The 17,268-nt window shown below is 38.0% G+C and overlaps 1 protein-coding gene across 1 annotated transcript; it reads right to left on the reverse strand.

Annotated features, from left to right (window-relative positions):
* Nucleotides 1–480: 480 nt before the first annotated feature.
* On the reverse strand, nt 481–16,566 carry LOC150090450 (acid-sensing ion channel 2-like). The gene is made up of 5 exons (XM_090390318.1): nt 16,559–16,566; nt 15,180–15,228; nt 14,999–15,042; nt 3,425–3,500; nt 481–663 (listed from the first exon to the last, which is right to left on the reverse strand). The coding sequence occupies exons 3-5, from the start codon at nt 15,028–15,030 to the stop codon at nt 481–483; spliced, it is 291 nt and encodes a 96-aa protein (XP_090246444.1). The 5' UTR covers nt 15,031–15,042; nt 15,180–15,228; nt 16,559–16,566.
* Between the last annotated feature and the right edge of the window lie 702 nt (nt 16,567–17,268).

Here is a 17,268-nt window from a genome sequence, read left to right on the forward strand (position 1 = left end):
TAATGACTCCTTCCGTCCGTCCTCAGAGGGAAGTATCCGACAACTTCGATCATAATCTGTGTTGACAATTTTCTAGTAAGGATTAGGTCCCCTCTTCTCTTCGAAGAATAAGATAAGGTAATAGAGAATGATCAACTCGTATTCCTTCCCCCATCCACATACGTACGCGCACTTCTGATGTCCCTCAAGAAGGATTTCCTTCTCTTTGTTGAGCTCGCACACGAGGAAACCATCCGTTACGTTTAAATACTCGAGGCAGCGTTTCCCGGTAGTTCCATTATCTCTTCCACTCTAGTGTAGTGTAGTGTTTGTGTATGACTTCAATGAATATTCTCCGTGCTTAATGAACATTATTTGCATTAAAATTCAGCTTTTCTGGATAGCTCCATACATTAAATATACCGATTAGTAGATAGAGGAAGTGCAATTTTAAACATTTATGCTGTAAGCAGTTTATAAATGCCCATAAGCGAGAGGGCTCTACTGTTGAACCCAACTGTAAGGTTTCTCTTGCTGGACAACCGAAGATTTCGTGGAGCGTTTTTCTTTCATCATGCTGAAAAAGGCGAGGGTTGCCACTTCAAATAATTCAAATACAGCTAAGAAAGAGATGCCCACGTACATGCCCAGCATTCCGCCGACACTGCCAAACGCTGTGGAAATCTGAAAAAAAAAAAAAAAAGACATTTTACGGATGGATGTATCATTCGTGTTAACATAGAATATATTACAGAGAATCGTAAAATACAGTGAAATATTACTCATAACATTTATAACAAAACCGGGATATGAAGGTGTGGCAAAAGTAAACCATCAGATTGGTTGGTTTGTTGCAGTGTTTCTTTGTTTGCGCATCGGTGAAATTAGGCCATATTGTGCAGTATAGAATATGTCTGTAAATTGCGTGTGTACCGTGGTCGACTTGATGTCTGAAGGAATAAAAAAAAACAAAAAACTCCGCTTTTCCGGCAGAAAGTATCACGCTACCCCTCGCCTGAAACCGACTGACTCAGCCAATTCGTGAAAAAGACTCGTAACAATTCATTCCTTCCATCATTGATGGAATCGAACTCAGGTCTTTTCCATCTCAGGATGGTGAGGATTGCGATTCAACAAACTGTGATACCCACGAAGGCTTTTAGGGCGGGTTCGAAGGACAGCCAGATTGACGAGGGGGATTGTAATCGATGTCGGTATGAATGTCTACGCGTGTAGCACAGTGGTATCGTCACCGTCCTCCCAACACCGGCTAGAAAAGGCCCGAGTTCGAATCCCGTCGATGACGCGAGGAACTTTAATGGGCTTTTTTCACTTCGTGGCTGAGTTAGTTGGTCTCCAAATTTTTTTTTTTTTTTTTTTTTGTCCCTCAAAGCAGGCAAATCGACCAGAGAACACGCGCAATTTGGGGATCCAATAGACATGGGCATATGTAATAATAACCTAATATAATGGTTTGTGTTTTTTTTTTTTGTTTTTGTCGGTATGAATAACAGTATAGAATGTGCGGATTGCATAGCTTGCCAACTAGACACCTAACATTACATAAGGTATGCAAGACCTTGAAGGGAATCAGTGAAACGAATGGGAAGATGTATTGCAAAAGGAAACACGCTATCCGAAGTTTACTTTCGGACAGCGTGTTGTAGATCATTCGAATGAAATATATGTTACAGTGATCGAAGTGGAGTAGGTCAGAAACAGCCATTAAAGTAGGTCAGAGATAGAGACCACTTCTTTAATGTAATAAAGAATTATTACTTAACATACATAAAAACAAAAGCGGTAGTTGACAATTACGCTAGGTTATTATTTTCCCAATCAAGGCAACACTTAGCAACCGATCTATAAAGAAAATTATGCATAACCATTGACCAAAACTCAGTTTTAAATCATTGAAATTTGGATTAAAATTTATAACGGCAGTGACAGAAGAAAGAAATATTCGAGTTTAGTATTATCAGGTGACACAAAAGGTTCGTGTGCATTTTTGGAATAAAATTAAAATAATGAATGAGTTTATTGTCTCCTGTGGTTGTGTGATCAGTGAGTAGGTGCTCGCAATAGACGATAGCTCTGTTCCACCAGGCGCACAACAAAATCTTCTATTGGCGAAGCTGGGTCTTCGATGTATGATGAGGTCGTATAGTGTTTGCTGTACATAAGCCATTTTATGTCGCACTTCAACACACTGTCCAAAAATGGTGATTCCTTTAGTGGGCTGAACTTAATGATATCCGCGTTGGCAGAATCAAGGCGAGAAAAGCGTGAGATTCCTGATTTGCCTAGGAGGAGCGTCGAAGTTGACATCGCTTAGGTCGTCACTTGCTTCGTTGGTGCCAGTGATTACTTTGGCAAGGAAGATGAACGTTAAACCCGATGAAAGCAGCCCTGCTGCGCTGTCCTCTAAAACATTTAGATAACTAGAAATTTGAATAATGTGGGTGAATTTGTCAGTGTACCAATACTTTTAATTAATGTATTGTATTTTGAAACAAATATTCCGGGATGTAAACACTAAAGGGAAGCTCAATTTTTCGTTCTTCTTCCCTTTAGAATAAAGACAGAATAAACAATTAAAAAAAAAGAATTTAAATTAAAATAAATTAGTATTAGAACAACTGCTAGTATGTTTGGAATGAAGGAGAAAACAATGTAATTCAGAATAACTTACATTTGATACTCTTCATTAAAATCTTGCCTTTTTTCTTTCTAGAATAGCAAAAGCATTGCTGAACTACGCGGTTTTCAACATTTTCTTTTCTCCAAGAGCTTTTTTGTACTGGCTCTAATACTGTAAGCACATGTTTTTTGCTTTCGTTATTCCATTTTTCAGCATCCAACCTGTGTTTAATGTCTTCTTTTCATGCTTATCTTACATCCATTTCGTGTTCTCTACTTCCTTTCATCTCCTTTTTGACATCTATTCACGTAATCTCTCTCTCTCTCTCTCTCTCTCTTTGCTTTACCATTCATGTAGTTTTCTGTTACGAGACTTTATTTGTATTTGCCTTAAGGAATTTAAACCGTCCTTTTGTGAAGTTTCTGTTTACCGGACACGCTTTAATCCCCTAGGACCATATCCAATTACACTTTTGTGTGGCATTTTAACCAGGGCTCTCGTGAAATACATCTATTTCAATACGTCACGCTCAAAGATGCCATTTTAAAATAGTCAAAGATTTCCTTGAGAGAAACATCTGAATCCTCAATCCTTATCTAGAGCCGTGGGTATTCCGGGCGGACTTTTATTATTGGGTGCCTTAGCCAAAGTTTATAATAAGATAAATAGTTCTAATTTTTTAGCAATTTTAATCGAATTTCGGCCCATATTTTACTTCACAAGTCAGACACGGAAAGAATGATTTTCTGTAACAAGTTTATAGAATGATTTAAATATATACACCAATATGTTTGACATACTTACCGAATATTTAGGTTGCTGCGTTATTTCTTGATAGCTCAGGGTCTGGAAATACACTGCAATTTTTGCTTTTCCGTACCTGGAAAGTGAACGCAAATACTGCATTTGGTAAATAAAAACTTTTCAATAATTTATCAGCATTGTTAAATGTGATAGTTAAGCACCATATTGGAAGTTGAGAGTCATGCTATAGTGTCTATGCGTTCTCCTTGTTGGTTTCCTTTGAAAAGTAATCCGAATTTTCTTTTCTTTTATTTATTTTATTTGCCTAATACCGATAAAACAGCTTTGCTTTTGACTTTCTTAATACATTGTGTTTATCTTCGAAAGAAAAGTTTACGTTATCTCTATCTTTAAGATTATTTCAGTTCACAGATACTTCTCGTACTCATGCATCTGTCTCTGACTATTAAAGAAAATTTTGCTTGAGATGAATGTTCGATTATCTGAGTAGCGTTTTGCTGTGTTATAAGTCCGGATGTTCTTCACTGAACGAATTGAAATGGCCACAGTAGCTGAGTGGTAAAACTATAAGGATTCTTCTTTCTTCAATAGAAGAATGCGATCCCATGACCATATTCTTCATTTGGATGCGGAAAGTTTCTTTGTTTGCAAACACGGTTTGCTTAGGTTTGCTAAGAAAAAACCTGTGAGAATCTATACTGTCAGTACTCATAAAGTCATAACTAAAAAGAACAAGAGAAAACAGCCAAACTGTGATATTATTGTAGCAACTCTGAAATCACATCAATGCAGGAAAAGTAAAGACTCCAACTTTTTGTAATTCATATGAAGTGATTAATGGCAAGCGATACATTCCACCTTATAAAGAGAAATATTAGCATTAGCGGTGGCAATTGATGTAAGAAACCAAGCTTATGCAGCATCAGCCAAAAAAAAAAAAAAAAGAAAAAAGAGACCTCTCCTATTTCTCCTGTTCCCTCCAATAGTTTGTCTAGCTCTTCCTTGAATTTATTTAAGCCATCAACTGGCCGCCGTAGCCTAGTGGTCAGGCGCGCGGGTACATAAGCACACGTGCCTTGAGTGACCGGGATTCAAGCCCGTGACTGCTGAATACGGTGCTGTTTCTTGTATTCTGTCCATCTTGTGAACTCCTCTGACCGTTTGGTCGTCCCGGAGTATAAACAGAAAATTTAATTTAACTTCCATAACAACAACAGATGAAAGTATGTTCTAGCAATCAACCAACCGTTGGCTAAAGCCAAACTTCCGTTGATATATTCTGTAACCGTTCTTTCTAAATTTCAATTTTTGCCCCCCTAATCTGAGTGGTATGAGCAAGAGGAAGAATCCCATCAGCATTGAGCTTGCTCAATCCATTCAAAGATTTAAACACCTCAATCAGATCACCTCGCAGATGTCTAGTCTCTAGACGCTGCAATTTTCAGAACTGAAGCCTTTCTTCGTAAGAGCACCCCCTTTGTTCCGCTCACCAATCTTGTTGCCTTTCTTTGTTCTCGTTACAGCAGCTTTACATCGTTCCTAAAATGAGGCCACTAGACCTGTATGCAGTACTCCAATTGTGGCCTGACCATTGCCTTATACAATGGGATAATCATCTCCTTATCCCCGCTAACAAAATTCGTGTATATTATTGACAAAACCACATACATTGGCCGCCGTAGCCGAGTGGTCAAGCGAGCGGGTACATAAGTACACGTGCCTTGACCGGGGTTGAAGCCTGTGACTGCTGAATACGGTGTTGTTTCTTGTATTCTGTCTATCTTGTGAACTCATCTGATTGTTTGGTCGTCCCGGAGTATAAACAGAAAATTTATTTATAAGCTGTCCTGGCAGCTTCTTTGCACTGCACAATTATCCCCAGATAATCATGCGTTCTCTTTAATATTCCACTATCCTAAGTACTGTACGAAGTGTGTTGAGGGTCAAACGGCACCAGGAATTTCTCCCATCTCCGCGAGTGTTCGCTGTATCGAGGGACAGTACTCTGTCAAGACCAGAGATTTAAAAGTAAGTGTGTGGATCATGTGTTGTGCCCGTTGTTCTTCTGGCCTATTGGCCGTCGAGCCCCTGATGGGTCCCGACGTTATCCGTACTATGCCAACGAGGAGGCTGGCCAGGTGTACCTTGAAATTTATTATACTCTGGCAGGTCCCGCCGCCTAATTTCCTGGGATTTCAGCGGCTGGGTCCTATAACGAAAAAAAAAAAAAAAAGAAAAAGAAAAAGATAATCGCGGTGGTATTATTGCAAGATCACTATTAAGAGACAGTATGCGGGTTTTGTTCGCCGAAATGACCGTGGGGTTGTACGCTAAGATGACAAGTTCTAGATGCCTAATGGGGCGGGCATTAATTTTGGTGTTAATTTAAATTTGGATGTGTGGGGCTTTCGCGGTGTATATAGTCAAGAGAAGGGTAGGGAGACGGAAGGCTGGGGAGAAGAAAGAGAAGTAAGGGGCCGATAGGGCAGATGGCCCCTGCAGTCAGAGGGACATGCCCATGCCCCAACAGAGAGAAAGAGTGGAAGACAGCAAACAGTCTCCCCCCTGCTAAGGAATAGGAGTGAAAGCAGGCTGGTCAAGGTTACCAGCCCAGATCGCTAGATGGCAGCAATGTGCTGCAGTCATTTTTCTGAGTCCTTTCATGGGAGTCTTGTCGCCTTGATCAGATTGTCAAATGCCTGTGCTGGATGAGGTTGTCTAATCGGGTTGTCACAGTGTGATTTTTTTATTTTTATTTATTTTATTTATTTATTATTATTATTATTATTATTTTTTTTTTTAGTTGGTCACATCCAGGTCAGGTCCAGTTATCTTATCAATGTAATGTTCATGTGTTAAATGAGATTGTCACGTCAGGTGGATACAGCTGTGGGTTGTCATACAGATTGTCACTTCAGGCAGACCCGGTTGTGATGTTTAATTCCTTGGTTGTTTCACCCTGGTCGTGTCCAGTTCATCATCCGGGTAAGGTTCCCCACTACCCTAAGTATAGTACTGCACAGTTGGTACTTTACTCTCGGGCTACATCTATCTATGTGCAGTACTTGGATTTCAGGAAAGCTTTTGACACAGTTGCGCATGGAAGACTATTGTACAAATTGGAGCAGAATGGTATTAAGGGTAAGTTGCTACAATGGATAAAAGGATGATAGAGTGGGAGAAGACAGAGGGGGGGGGTAATCAATGGGTGCTGCTCTTCGTGGACTAATGTTATTAGTGGAGTCCCACAGGGTTCGGTGTTGGGTCCACCGAATATTTATAACCCATATTTATCAATGATATTGATATATATCAACGACACTAATGACAGTACGCTACTGCAACAGGATCTAGATAATCTGGGCAGATGGACTGAGAAGTGGCAACTGAAATTTAACCTTGATAAATGCAAAGTACTGCATATGGGTAGAAGTAACCCCAGAGAAACGTACCAACTGTGTGGTACTACACTTAAGGTGGTAGAAAATGAAAAAGACCTGGGAATAATTGTGCAGCCAGATATGAAGTTTTCTGATCAATTCAGACAGGCTGCCGGGGCAGGTCATGGGGTTTTGTCAATGATATATAGGAATTTTACTAGCAGGAAAAAGGTGATAATTGTCCTTCTGTATAAGGAAATGGTCAGGCCACGCCTTGAGTACTGCGTTCAAGTCTGGAGGCCTCATTTTAGGAAGGATGTAGATTTGCTTGAGCGTGTACAGAGAAGGGCAACAAGATTGGTGAAAGGAATGAAGGGATCTTCTTACCAAGAGAGGCTTAAGTTCTGCAAATTGCAGTGGCTGGAGACTAGGCACCTGAAAGGTGATATGATTGAGGTGTATAAGGCCTGGAATGGGTTGAACACGCTGAATTCTGATGGGATGTTTCCACTTGTTCAGATTGCGAACCTAAGGGGGCATAAATTCAAATTAAGGAAAGACAGATGTAGATGTTCCGAAATTTTCTTTTAGCCAGCGGGTGGTTAATTGCTGGAACAAACTTCCATCTGTCATTGTAGAAGTTGATAGGTTAAATAAATTTAAGGCGGAACTGGACAAACATTTAGTGGGATTTGTTTTGTATTTTTTTTTTTTTTTTTTTGTTTTTTGGCTGATGCTGCATAAGCTCATACACTTGCTTTCTTGCATCATATGCCACTACTATTACTACTACTTTACATTTATCAATGTTAGACTTCGATCGCCATTTCTCAGCCCATCTGCCTAACTTTTCTAGATGCTGTTGCAGTAGCATACTGTCATTAATCACCTTGCCAACCTTTCTATCATCTGAAAACTTGATATTAAGCCTGATATGCCTTCATCAATATCATTGACAAATACAGAAAATAACAATGGGCCCAACACCACATCCTGGGGGACTCTATTAATAACAATTGTTCAAGAAGAGCAATGTCCATTGATTAAAACTCTGTCTTCTCCCACTCAACTATCCCTTTATCCATAGAAGCAACTTGACTTTAATGCCACACTAGTCCAATTTGTATAACAGTCTTTTATGTGCAACAGTATCAAAAGTTTCCTGAAATCCAAGTACAGTATATGACAATTTAACTACCTGTTAGTTTGATAAACTTCCGGCATATCCTTCCGTGAATATTTCTTCATGCGTGAATGTAGATCCAAAATACTCATTCAGTTTGTCAGCTACCCGAGCACGATCATCGACAGTTGAATTATTGATATCAAGTGGACCAATCTGATTCATCCCTTGCCTTCTAGAGTTTGCATAACTAAAGAAGTCTATACTCTTTTTATTTGCATCCTTTATCCAAAGATTTCTCGTAATCTGCCTTCACTTGCGAACCTCCTTTGTGACTTGATTACAGACTAGCTTATATCTGCCATGGGCTTCTGTGGTCATGCATTTTTCTTCTCTGCCATGAGTCTCATTAGCTCATCTGACTTTAAATAGGCCTAAACCTTGAACAGTGTTTCTTAGTTGATATGAAAAGCCTAATACAGTAGCTTTCAAGATTAATTCCTTGAATGCTTTCCATTTAGAATTTGCTGTATTTTAAATTTTTCGTATTCTGATCCTAGAATAATTTATTAGGTTACCTGTGTTTGACGTGATTTAAAATGTCTGACGGATATATGCGAAATTACGAATCTGGTTATGAAAAAAGAAAAAGCTTTGGGTAAAATGAACATTCAACTCCTGATATAAGTCACACAAATCAGTTGTCGGTCATTATTCATTAGGTATCAAAAGATGGCGAAGCACATGAGCGTTTCTTGATGTTTGTTCCCATTGAAAAACCTGATGCAAAATATTTTTTTGACACGGTAGCATATGTTCTTGATAAACATGGAACAGTGTAGCAAATTGTAGCAAGATGTAGCATATGACAACGCTGCTAATACGAGTGGGATGCATTCTGGAGTCCAAGCCACATTCAAGGAAGTCAACACACTAGCAGTATGGGTTCCACGTGCTTCTCACAGTCTTAATTTAGCAGGGACTACATCCGCAGAAAGCTGTTTGGCTGCCGTTAATTTTTTCGGCATTTTACAGTCGCTCTACACATTCTTTGCAGCCTCACAACAAAGATGGTCTAAATTGAGTACGATGGAGAATATAATCTCGGTCAAAAATCTATCAGACACAAGATGGTCATCGAGTTACGATGCTGCGAGATCATTGAAAAATAATTACAATAAAATTCGTGCAACACTCGTTGATATCTGAGAATGCGAAGAAAAAAACCGATAGTGGTTCATGAAGCAAAAGCTTTGATAAATAAACTGAAAAGGTTAGAAATATCATTAATGACTTCATTTGGGAAGATCTAAAAAACGTAGATAGAGCTAATAAAGCAATTCAAGAACCTGGAATTGAGTTATGCATAATTGTGAAATGATATGATGGTTTTCTGAATTATTTGATTGATGATCGAGACGAAGACAAATTTGATGATTTTGAAAAAAATGGCAAAAAGAATTCGCTCCAAATTCTGATTATAGACAATATGGACACTGAAAACGGAAAAGGAAGAAACCATTTGATGAAACACCAGAGGAATTTGTACCAGCAGAACTAAGTGCAAAAGATACGTTTCGAATTCAAATTTTTTATCGTATTGTAGACGCACTAGTCATAGCAATGATAAAACGACGTGCTGCATACAGTACACTGCACGATACCTTCAGTTTTCTTATAGATAAATCTATGTCAAAAGAAGAAATTCGATCCAAAGCCACAGCATTAGTCAACACCTACTCTTAGAAGACTTCTACCGACTTAGAAGTAAACTTCGTTGATGATTCCTATTGTTTTCGGCACTATACAAGGACAAAACGACTGGGGCAGAATTAATAAAGGCACAAATAAAAGATAAACTAATTACTAGTTTCCCAAACGTACACATAGCTTTTAGAATTTATCTATCCATAATTGGATCGAATGCTGAAGGACAGCCCTCATTTTCGAAACTTCACGGCTTACACTAGTCGCGTCTATTTGATTATTATTACTTTTTTATTATTACGTTTCATTTTGAAGCCTCGATTATATGTGAGGCCCTAGGGGCACACGTAGTGAGTAATCCACCTCTGAGTATTCCAAAGGAATGATTCCCTCGGTTAATTTTCTGTTTGGTTTCTTCTGTGTTTGACGTGGGAGGTCTCCAGTGCTGCGCGATTCTTCTTGTAGATGTACGTTTTCATTTTCTCCACAAAACCATTTATGCTGTCGGAACACTTCGATCCGTGATGGAAAGTTTTCTGTAAAACTGCCTGTGGTTCGCGATTTCTTATTAGCTTGCCTTAGTACGTAATTTGAATTTTCGCCCTCGTGACCGCCCCTTTGATTTTTTTTTTTTTTTTTTTTTTTCAGCCTGCAATTTTATGCGTCAGTGAATTTTTACAGTTTACATATTTTGTCCTGGTCCAGCTTATTATTTAGGTTTCTGACTTGGCGCATTTGAATGTAATTCAAGCGATTATATTTCCGCTTTTCCAGCAACCATTTATCACGAATTAGCGTGTTGCGGAAGGCCTTTTATTGGAGTAATTTTGTTTTCATCGCTTTATTTACTGCCGTGGAGATGCAGCTTATGTTTTATTGGTAATTGAGTGCAAACGTTCTCCGGCAAGGCATTCAAAACGAATTACACGATTTCCTCGCGCTTAAACTTTCCCATTTTTAATTAAATTACCCTTTGAAGTGCGCGTGCCTCAGAGGATACTGAAAGTTCGTAAGCTGAATTTCCTGCTTGTGTAAGGATTTCGAGAGCAATATTTACATTGGTAAACGTACACAAAAAAGTATTTCTTTTCTACAACTCAATCCATCCTTCTCCGATCAGCTGTGGCCATGACGACCCAAACTTCATGAAAACTGAAAACAAACTAAAAATGTTATATCTTTCGCGGATCCTCCTTTAAATTTGAGCATAAAATAAATTCCTCTGTTTAGAACTTTAAATATTACGAAAGGTTGGTTCTTTAACTTTCAGTTGTAAAGGAATTTTTTCCCCACAAAAATATAATTTATCGTTTATTTCATTTATAAAGATTATAAAAAGATCCCATGTATCGGATCATCTTAACTCGAAAGAGCAATCATAGGACACAATTCCTCCAGATGATCGAATTGGCTACTCCGATTTAGCCTCCTTAGTTGAAAATACGAAATCTTTGAAAAAAATTTTAAAAAATGAGCGCAATTAAATGGACTAAATTTAAAGGGCGAAACCGGTTACTTTAAAGATAATGAATAACATACAAGATAGATATAACTAGGGTTTATCATTTCCGGGTATTTTGTCATTACCGAGATTCCGGGATGGAATTAATACAAATGTCGGGATCCGAGAACGTCCCTGGATTATATTTAAAACTAAAATCTTGTGAAAACAAGGGGAATAGCGCCTTTTTGTTCAAAAATTACATAGAAAATAATTAATAACATAATACACGAACAAAAAATATTTTTAGCAGTGGCTTCCGGTGTTAATTTTGTAGATAGTGACAAACCAGAGTCAAAATTTGTTTCGTTGCTCGAAGGATTATTTAAATATTTAAACAAACCAATTAAATTTTCTTATCTCGTCGTTCTTCTATGTGTTTTGGTGTAGATTATCTGATTTGAGATGAAAAAAGTATTTGTTCGCTCAAATTTCCCACTATAAAAGTTAATACACCTTCTGCGGAAAGCAATGTGGCATCTCTTCTAGCAAACTCTTTCAATTCCCATCTTAAGTGGTCGTAATGATGGCGATAATATTTATTTATTTATCAGTTTACTGCAGGATTTTCATCACAATTTAGAAGGGTGCTCATTCTCTGACAATTTTTCAGTTAAGCGATGCATCATTTACCTAATAACAAAAATGTACAAAATATTATCAATACATATATGGGCTGCTGGACAATTTTATTGACAAGAATATTGAAAGTTCAACATTTATATAGTCTGGTGACACTGAGAGAAAGTTTATTCAATCTAACAAGCTCTTAATTTATAAATGGCAGAGTCGCTGGCAATGATCAACGGGAAGTCTACAGATGGATAAACTGATGTATTTCCTGCAGCTTTGACGTCCTGTATTTTCTGTTTAAAGGGATCAGTTTAAAGAGAATTACAATATTCCTCCACGTGTTTGGGAATAATACATTTAAATATATAACGTCTGGTTCTAAATCGATTTCTCTCTCTCTCTCTCTTTCCTTGTAGGATCATAAGACATCAAAGGTCATAATAACATTAAACTCATGTTCAGAATTATCTAGAGATTGTTAAATAACAACCATTTCTTTTAGAATGCATGTTCTCAAAGCTGTGAAGCTCTCTAACATATCGAGTAAGCTATTCCACCTCGTTTTTGAATCATGTAGATCATGTAAATCGAAAATTAGATCAGGTACATCATGTTTTCAATCTGATTAGCAAATTCAATATTTTTATTAATATCATCGAAATTATTGTTTCTTATTTATGTAATAGGTGCGAATTCTCTGTCTTCTCTTATTTCATCTGTGCTTTCTTCTTCATCAAGTTCATTTTCATTGAAAGTCGTGTTCATAACACAGCTGGCGATGAATACCACTCATGCCAAAATGTGCTTCTTCATAAATATGTTACACTCTGTCAATTTATTTGCAGTTTTCTCTGCTGGAAGCGACATCCAAATTCCAGAATTTGGCATTCGAATGCACAATGATATTTAAGTAAGATGGTGAAATATTTACTATTTCGTCTAACGAAATAGTAAATCTTTCACCATCTGAAATTTTTTTAGCTATTTCTTTAACTACAATTCGTTTTGCAATTGCTATTGCTCGTGTACCATAACCATCGCGTCATATGGGTTTTAAGCGTTTCTGGGCAAAATCAATTTTGAAATCGCATTAATAGAAAATCCATCGACGAAGCCTAATTTTGCAACAATTTCTTCTATACATTCTTTTTTTAATGAAGCCTGTTAGTTCCGGTTCCACATACCTTGTTTCCAAAGCAAAATTTTCATGTGGTCTACTTTTGTTTATTAATTCACTTGTAAATTCCTTATGAGAGCTTCTTAAATGAATGGGAATAAATTTCGTATGTGAGAACGTTCATATTTTAGGCGTTGAACTATCGCCTAAAAAGGGCGAGTCTAAAGGTGTACAGCTTTCGGATCGAGCATTGCAACACCTAAAACGCACACTCGTTTCTTGTAAATATTCATACAGGTGAAAAGTAAATATAGTTATCTCTTTATCAATTAATTACAAAGATTATAACTTTGCAGAATACTCAATAAAGCTCTACAGTTTTATCGTTCTGTAAATGTAGCCATCCAATTTAATTATAACCGCATAATATTTATTCATCTCAAATCAGACAATCTTCTCCCATACACTTTAAACTCTCTTTTCTCTGCGCGTGTATGTATCTGTTCACAATCGAGACCGCTTTCAGGAGTCTTGCAAAACATTACACGCGAAGCGTGTTCGAACTGTCTAAAGCTCAGACAGCACTAATACTGATTGCTACCACCAAAACTACATTTTAATGAATTGCGCAGAACACAGAAATAATAATTGATTATAATTTCTATTTGTCCGATTTTAATGAAATTTGGAATGGCTTGACAAATATTTTTAAAAGGTCCACATATAAAATTTCATTCGTTACTGTCGATGGAAAAAAAGTTCGTTAAAACCCATCGACTGGGAGTTCCTTCCTCAGTTACATGCTGGGGAAGGAACCAGGATGGAGTGACAGAGAGACGGACATAGTGAAGACAATTGACGCATACTCATGTATATATGCGACTCGCCTAAAAAGAACAGCTTCCCAGGTTGTATTTAGTCGTAAGGGGATGGCTTGCCTGTAAAAATATTCATCTTGAACAACCTGACAATAAATAATGTTCTGTGGGAGTGTGTTTAAGTTTTAGCGCCAAGATAACTAAGGTTAAGAGGTGTCTTTATATAAATATATGAATTGTGTGTTGGGGTGACTAAAAAAAAAAAATTCGTGCATATTTCTAGAATAAAATTAAAACATGCGTTAGAAATTTAACAAACAACCTTATTGTTTCCTGTGATTGTTTGGGGAGAGGGCAGAAGCTCGTAATGGATGGCACCAGTTGTATTCCACCAGACACATAACAAAATCTGTTTGTGAAGTGCGAGCTTCGATATACGCGGCACGGGATCGCAGGATGGTAACCAATGAGGTCTTCGTTTGATGTTGGTGACATAAGAAATTTTTCGTCGTAAGTCAACAATCGGCCCAAAAATGGCTCATTATTATGACGTAAAAGCAAATTGATGGCCCTTGACTTCCTTGTGAGCTTATGTGGAACCCAGTTCGTATATTTTCCCAGTCGATTCAAGTGCATAGGAGTGGTTTTATTGCTTACATCGAATCATACAATATTTTTATGAAACCACGTGGTGTGTTTGGCTTCAATCCGACTTAGTGGCGTCATTCATTTTGTCATTATCAATGGCTATCAATCGTTCCCTCACAGGGCTTCGCCATCTTCCCCATACCTGCTGGAAAAGACTTGAGTTGGAGTCCCGTCGATGACGAGAGGAATTTTTATCGGCTTCTTTCACAACGTAGCTGAGTTAGTCGGTCTCAAGCGAGGGTTGCGTTCCTAGAAACACTGTTTTTTTTTTTGTCTGGCAAATTTATCACAGAATACACTGGCATTTTACAGGCACAATACATTGATGCCTCATAGCCTTAGTTGTTTTGACGTTTAACACAGACGGTAATCAGGAGGAAGAACCAATATAATCCTCCCGCCGAGATCGACTAACTCGGCCATGGTAAGAAAAAAGCTCGCAAAAATTTCTGTCATCCTAAGGAGATTTTAACTCTAACCCTATCCACGCTTTGTAGAACGCGAATGCTTCTTGTAGGAGAAATGATGGTTGATGTATGGGTATGGGACTGACATGAACGTGGATTTATACCGGGGACCTATGAATTCACGGTTAGGCTTGAATGTATAGATGCTGACCAAGTTTTGACGTTGCTGGTCTGAATATATTTGTAACTGAAGACGTGAATTCGATTGGGCACCATACAAAAAAATAAAATAAAAAATATATATATATTTTAAAGTAACAAGCAAAGGAAGGAACTAACCTTTTATCCTTTTCGTCTGTGGCTTGGTCCATGAATATTGTACACTACGGGGAAAAAACAAAAGTAAACACAACAGTTTGACTCAAATGGCTCTTTTAATATCGATAATAGCTGTCAGTTCTATGTATGCTTAATGGAATAGGATCCATTGGTTGGCTGATGGTTATCACTGTTTACGTACCTGAGGAACTTCACGTCCAGTAGAGACAGTCTTTTCATACAAAGTTTCCCTGTGGGATGAAACGATCAATTATCGAGATTGTTTTGGTAGGTTGGTTGAGAAATTAGTTATATGAAAACAATCTTTCCCACTAAGTTTAAGCTTAAGTTTCCAAAAGCATATTAAATATATGAGGGCTGTTTGAAAAGGTAAGGTACCAGCTGTTTTGTAAAAGATATTTAATTGAAACGGCACACGAATGAACACATTATTTTTCGACACAGTTACCCATCAAGTTCAGGCACTTGGCGCAGCGTGTCAAGAGTATAGTGATGCCTCTGCCTTAAAATTCAGGAACATTCCGATGTGATCAGGTTTCAACACATCATTTAACTCCATCTTTCCCCCCCTCACCCCAAATATTCATTTACTTTTCAAATAGCTCTCTTACTAAGTACAAATAAATAGACAAAGAAGCAAACAAAAATACTAAAAATAGCTCCAAACATTTTGGAATAATTAAATTGAAGCAAATAACAAAAATCAAATCTCAGAAAACTCAAAATTTTAAAAATACAGTGTATATGTATTTCATTATTTCTTGTATTTTTATTATTTATACAAATAGTTTAAATTATAATTTAAATATTTGTGAAATTATTACTTATATTTGTATTCCAGGAATGCATCCACTTCGACGACTTCCATGTCGGTGGGAAAATTGATGGCAGCCAGGTATTTTTTCAAATTGGGAAATAGGTGAAAGTCCAGTGGTGCTAGATCTGGTGAACTGGGGGTTGGTCCAAGATTTCAAATTGCACTCCTGAACTGCAACCACGGCAATGACAGACTTGTGAGCAGGCGCGTTTTCCTGATGGAACAAAACTCGTTTGTTGAGTTTTCCTCGGTTGTTAATGTTTTCACGCAAATGCCTTACACGGTCTACGTAATATGCCCCTGTAACTGTCTGGCCTTTTTGAAGGTAATCCACTAACAACAACACTCCATCAGCATCCCAGAAAACCAATGCCATCACCTTGCCAGCAGAAGGAATCGACTTGGCTTTCTTTGAATGGGAGAAGAGCTCTGGTTCCATTGATTGGATTGCTCCTTTTTGTCACTGCCTGAAATTGATGGACCCCCGTCTCATCCATATTCACATACTTTGCAATTTTCTTGAGCATCAGTAAAATTGTATGGGTTTCTGGCTTTTAAGAGGATTCTTGGAATGAAGCTGGATTCTATTTTGTCCAGCTGCTACCATTGGACAAAAATAGTTCAGTGTTGTTGAAAGTTTCTTCTTATCTTACGAGTCATTCAACTGGGAAAAAAAAAACAAAAAGGTTGTTAGTTTGATAAAGAGTGTTATCGGAATGAAGTCAGAAGTTCAGCTTACTTACCGACAGGGGACAGGGCAGCCACATTTGAGATCTCCAGAGTGGTAACTGTCCATCACTGCTTGAAGGCACTCGCGCTGCTCTGGAAAGAGAAAAAAAAAAAAAAAAAACTTCGTCTCATCTCCGTAAAAGCAGCAGATGTCGAAAATGAAGGGCGAAAGTTATTGAGCGTGTCAACAGTGTCCCTGCGAACTTAAGCTCTCGAAGTTCAATAATAAATGCTCGGAAGACTGTTTCGTTGATTTACAGGAACTCTTAAACCTTCATAAAAGCGATCTATTTGTTTTATCAGAATCGTTGTCACCCTGAACGAACTCTGATCGCTAAATGGGGATCATTTACCGAAAACATTCCTATTTGGTGGAAGGCAATGTCGCAGGGATAGCAGAGATTCAGAGGCAGTTTAATCCTTTAGTCGCCTCGTTAAAAGAGGCGATTAATTGTGGCAACAATACGATTGTGAGTGCAAGATGCCGCGATCAATGGAGTTAAGACTTCCATCGCGGAATGATTCACATAAACAATCAATCTGTACGTGATATTTCAATGACACTGAAGATCCCTAGGTCGACGTTTGGTGATGCGATCTGCAAATGGAAGCGGACTGACGCTGAAACTTACAAAACGACCAGGAAACCAACAAAGGAGGTGGAATGCGACAGAATAGAACCGCAAAGAATCATCCTTTCTGAACGCAGATCGACGTTGTCGCA

This window comes from Mastigoproctus giganteus, chromosome 2, assembly GCF_048544385.1.
Source record: "Mastigoproctus giganteus isolate SK-2022 chromosome 2, ASM4854438v1, whole genome shotgun sequence".
Classification (NCBI taxonomy): domain Eukaryota; kingdom Metazoa; phylum Arthropoda; class Arachnida; order Uropygi; family Thelyphonidae; genus Mastigoproctus; species Mastigoproctus giganteus.

What these genes read in the sequence shown, in the direction of transcription:
- LOC150090450 (XM_090390318.1), bottom strand. Translation starts at nt 15,030, where the DNA reads ATGGACCAAGCCACAGACGAAAAGGATAAAAG. An exon ending in ACAGACGAAAAGGATAAAAG is followed by an intron (nt 3,501 to 14,998) that starts GTTAGTTCCTTC and finishes TTCACTTTCCAG; the next exon opens with GTACGGAAAAGCAAAAATTG. An exon ending in CGCAGCAACCTAAATATTCG is followed by an intron (nt 664 to 3,424) that starts GTAAGTATGTCA and finishes TTTTTTTTTCAG; the next exon opens with ATTTCCACAGCGTTTGGCAG.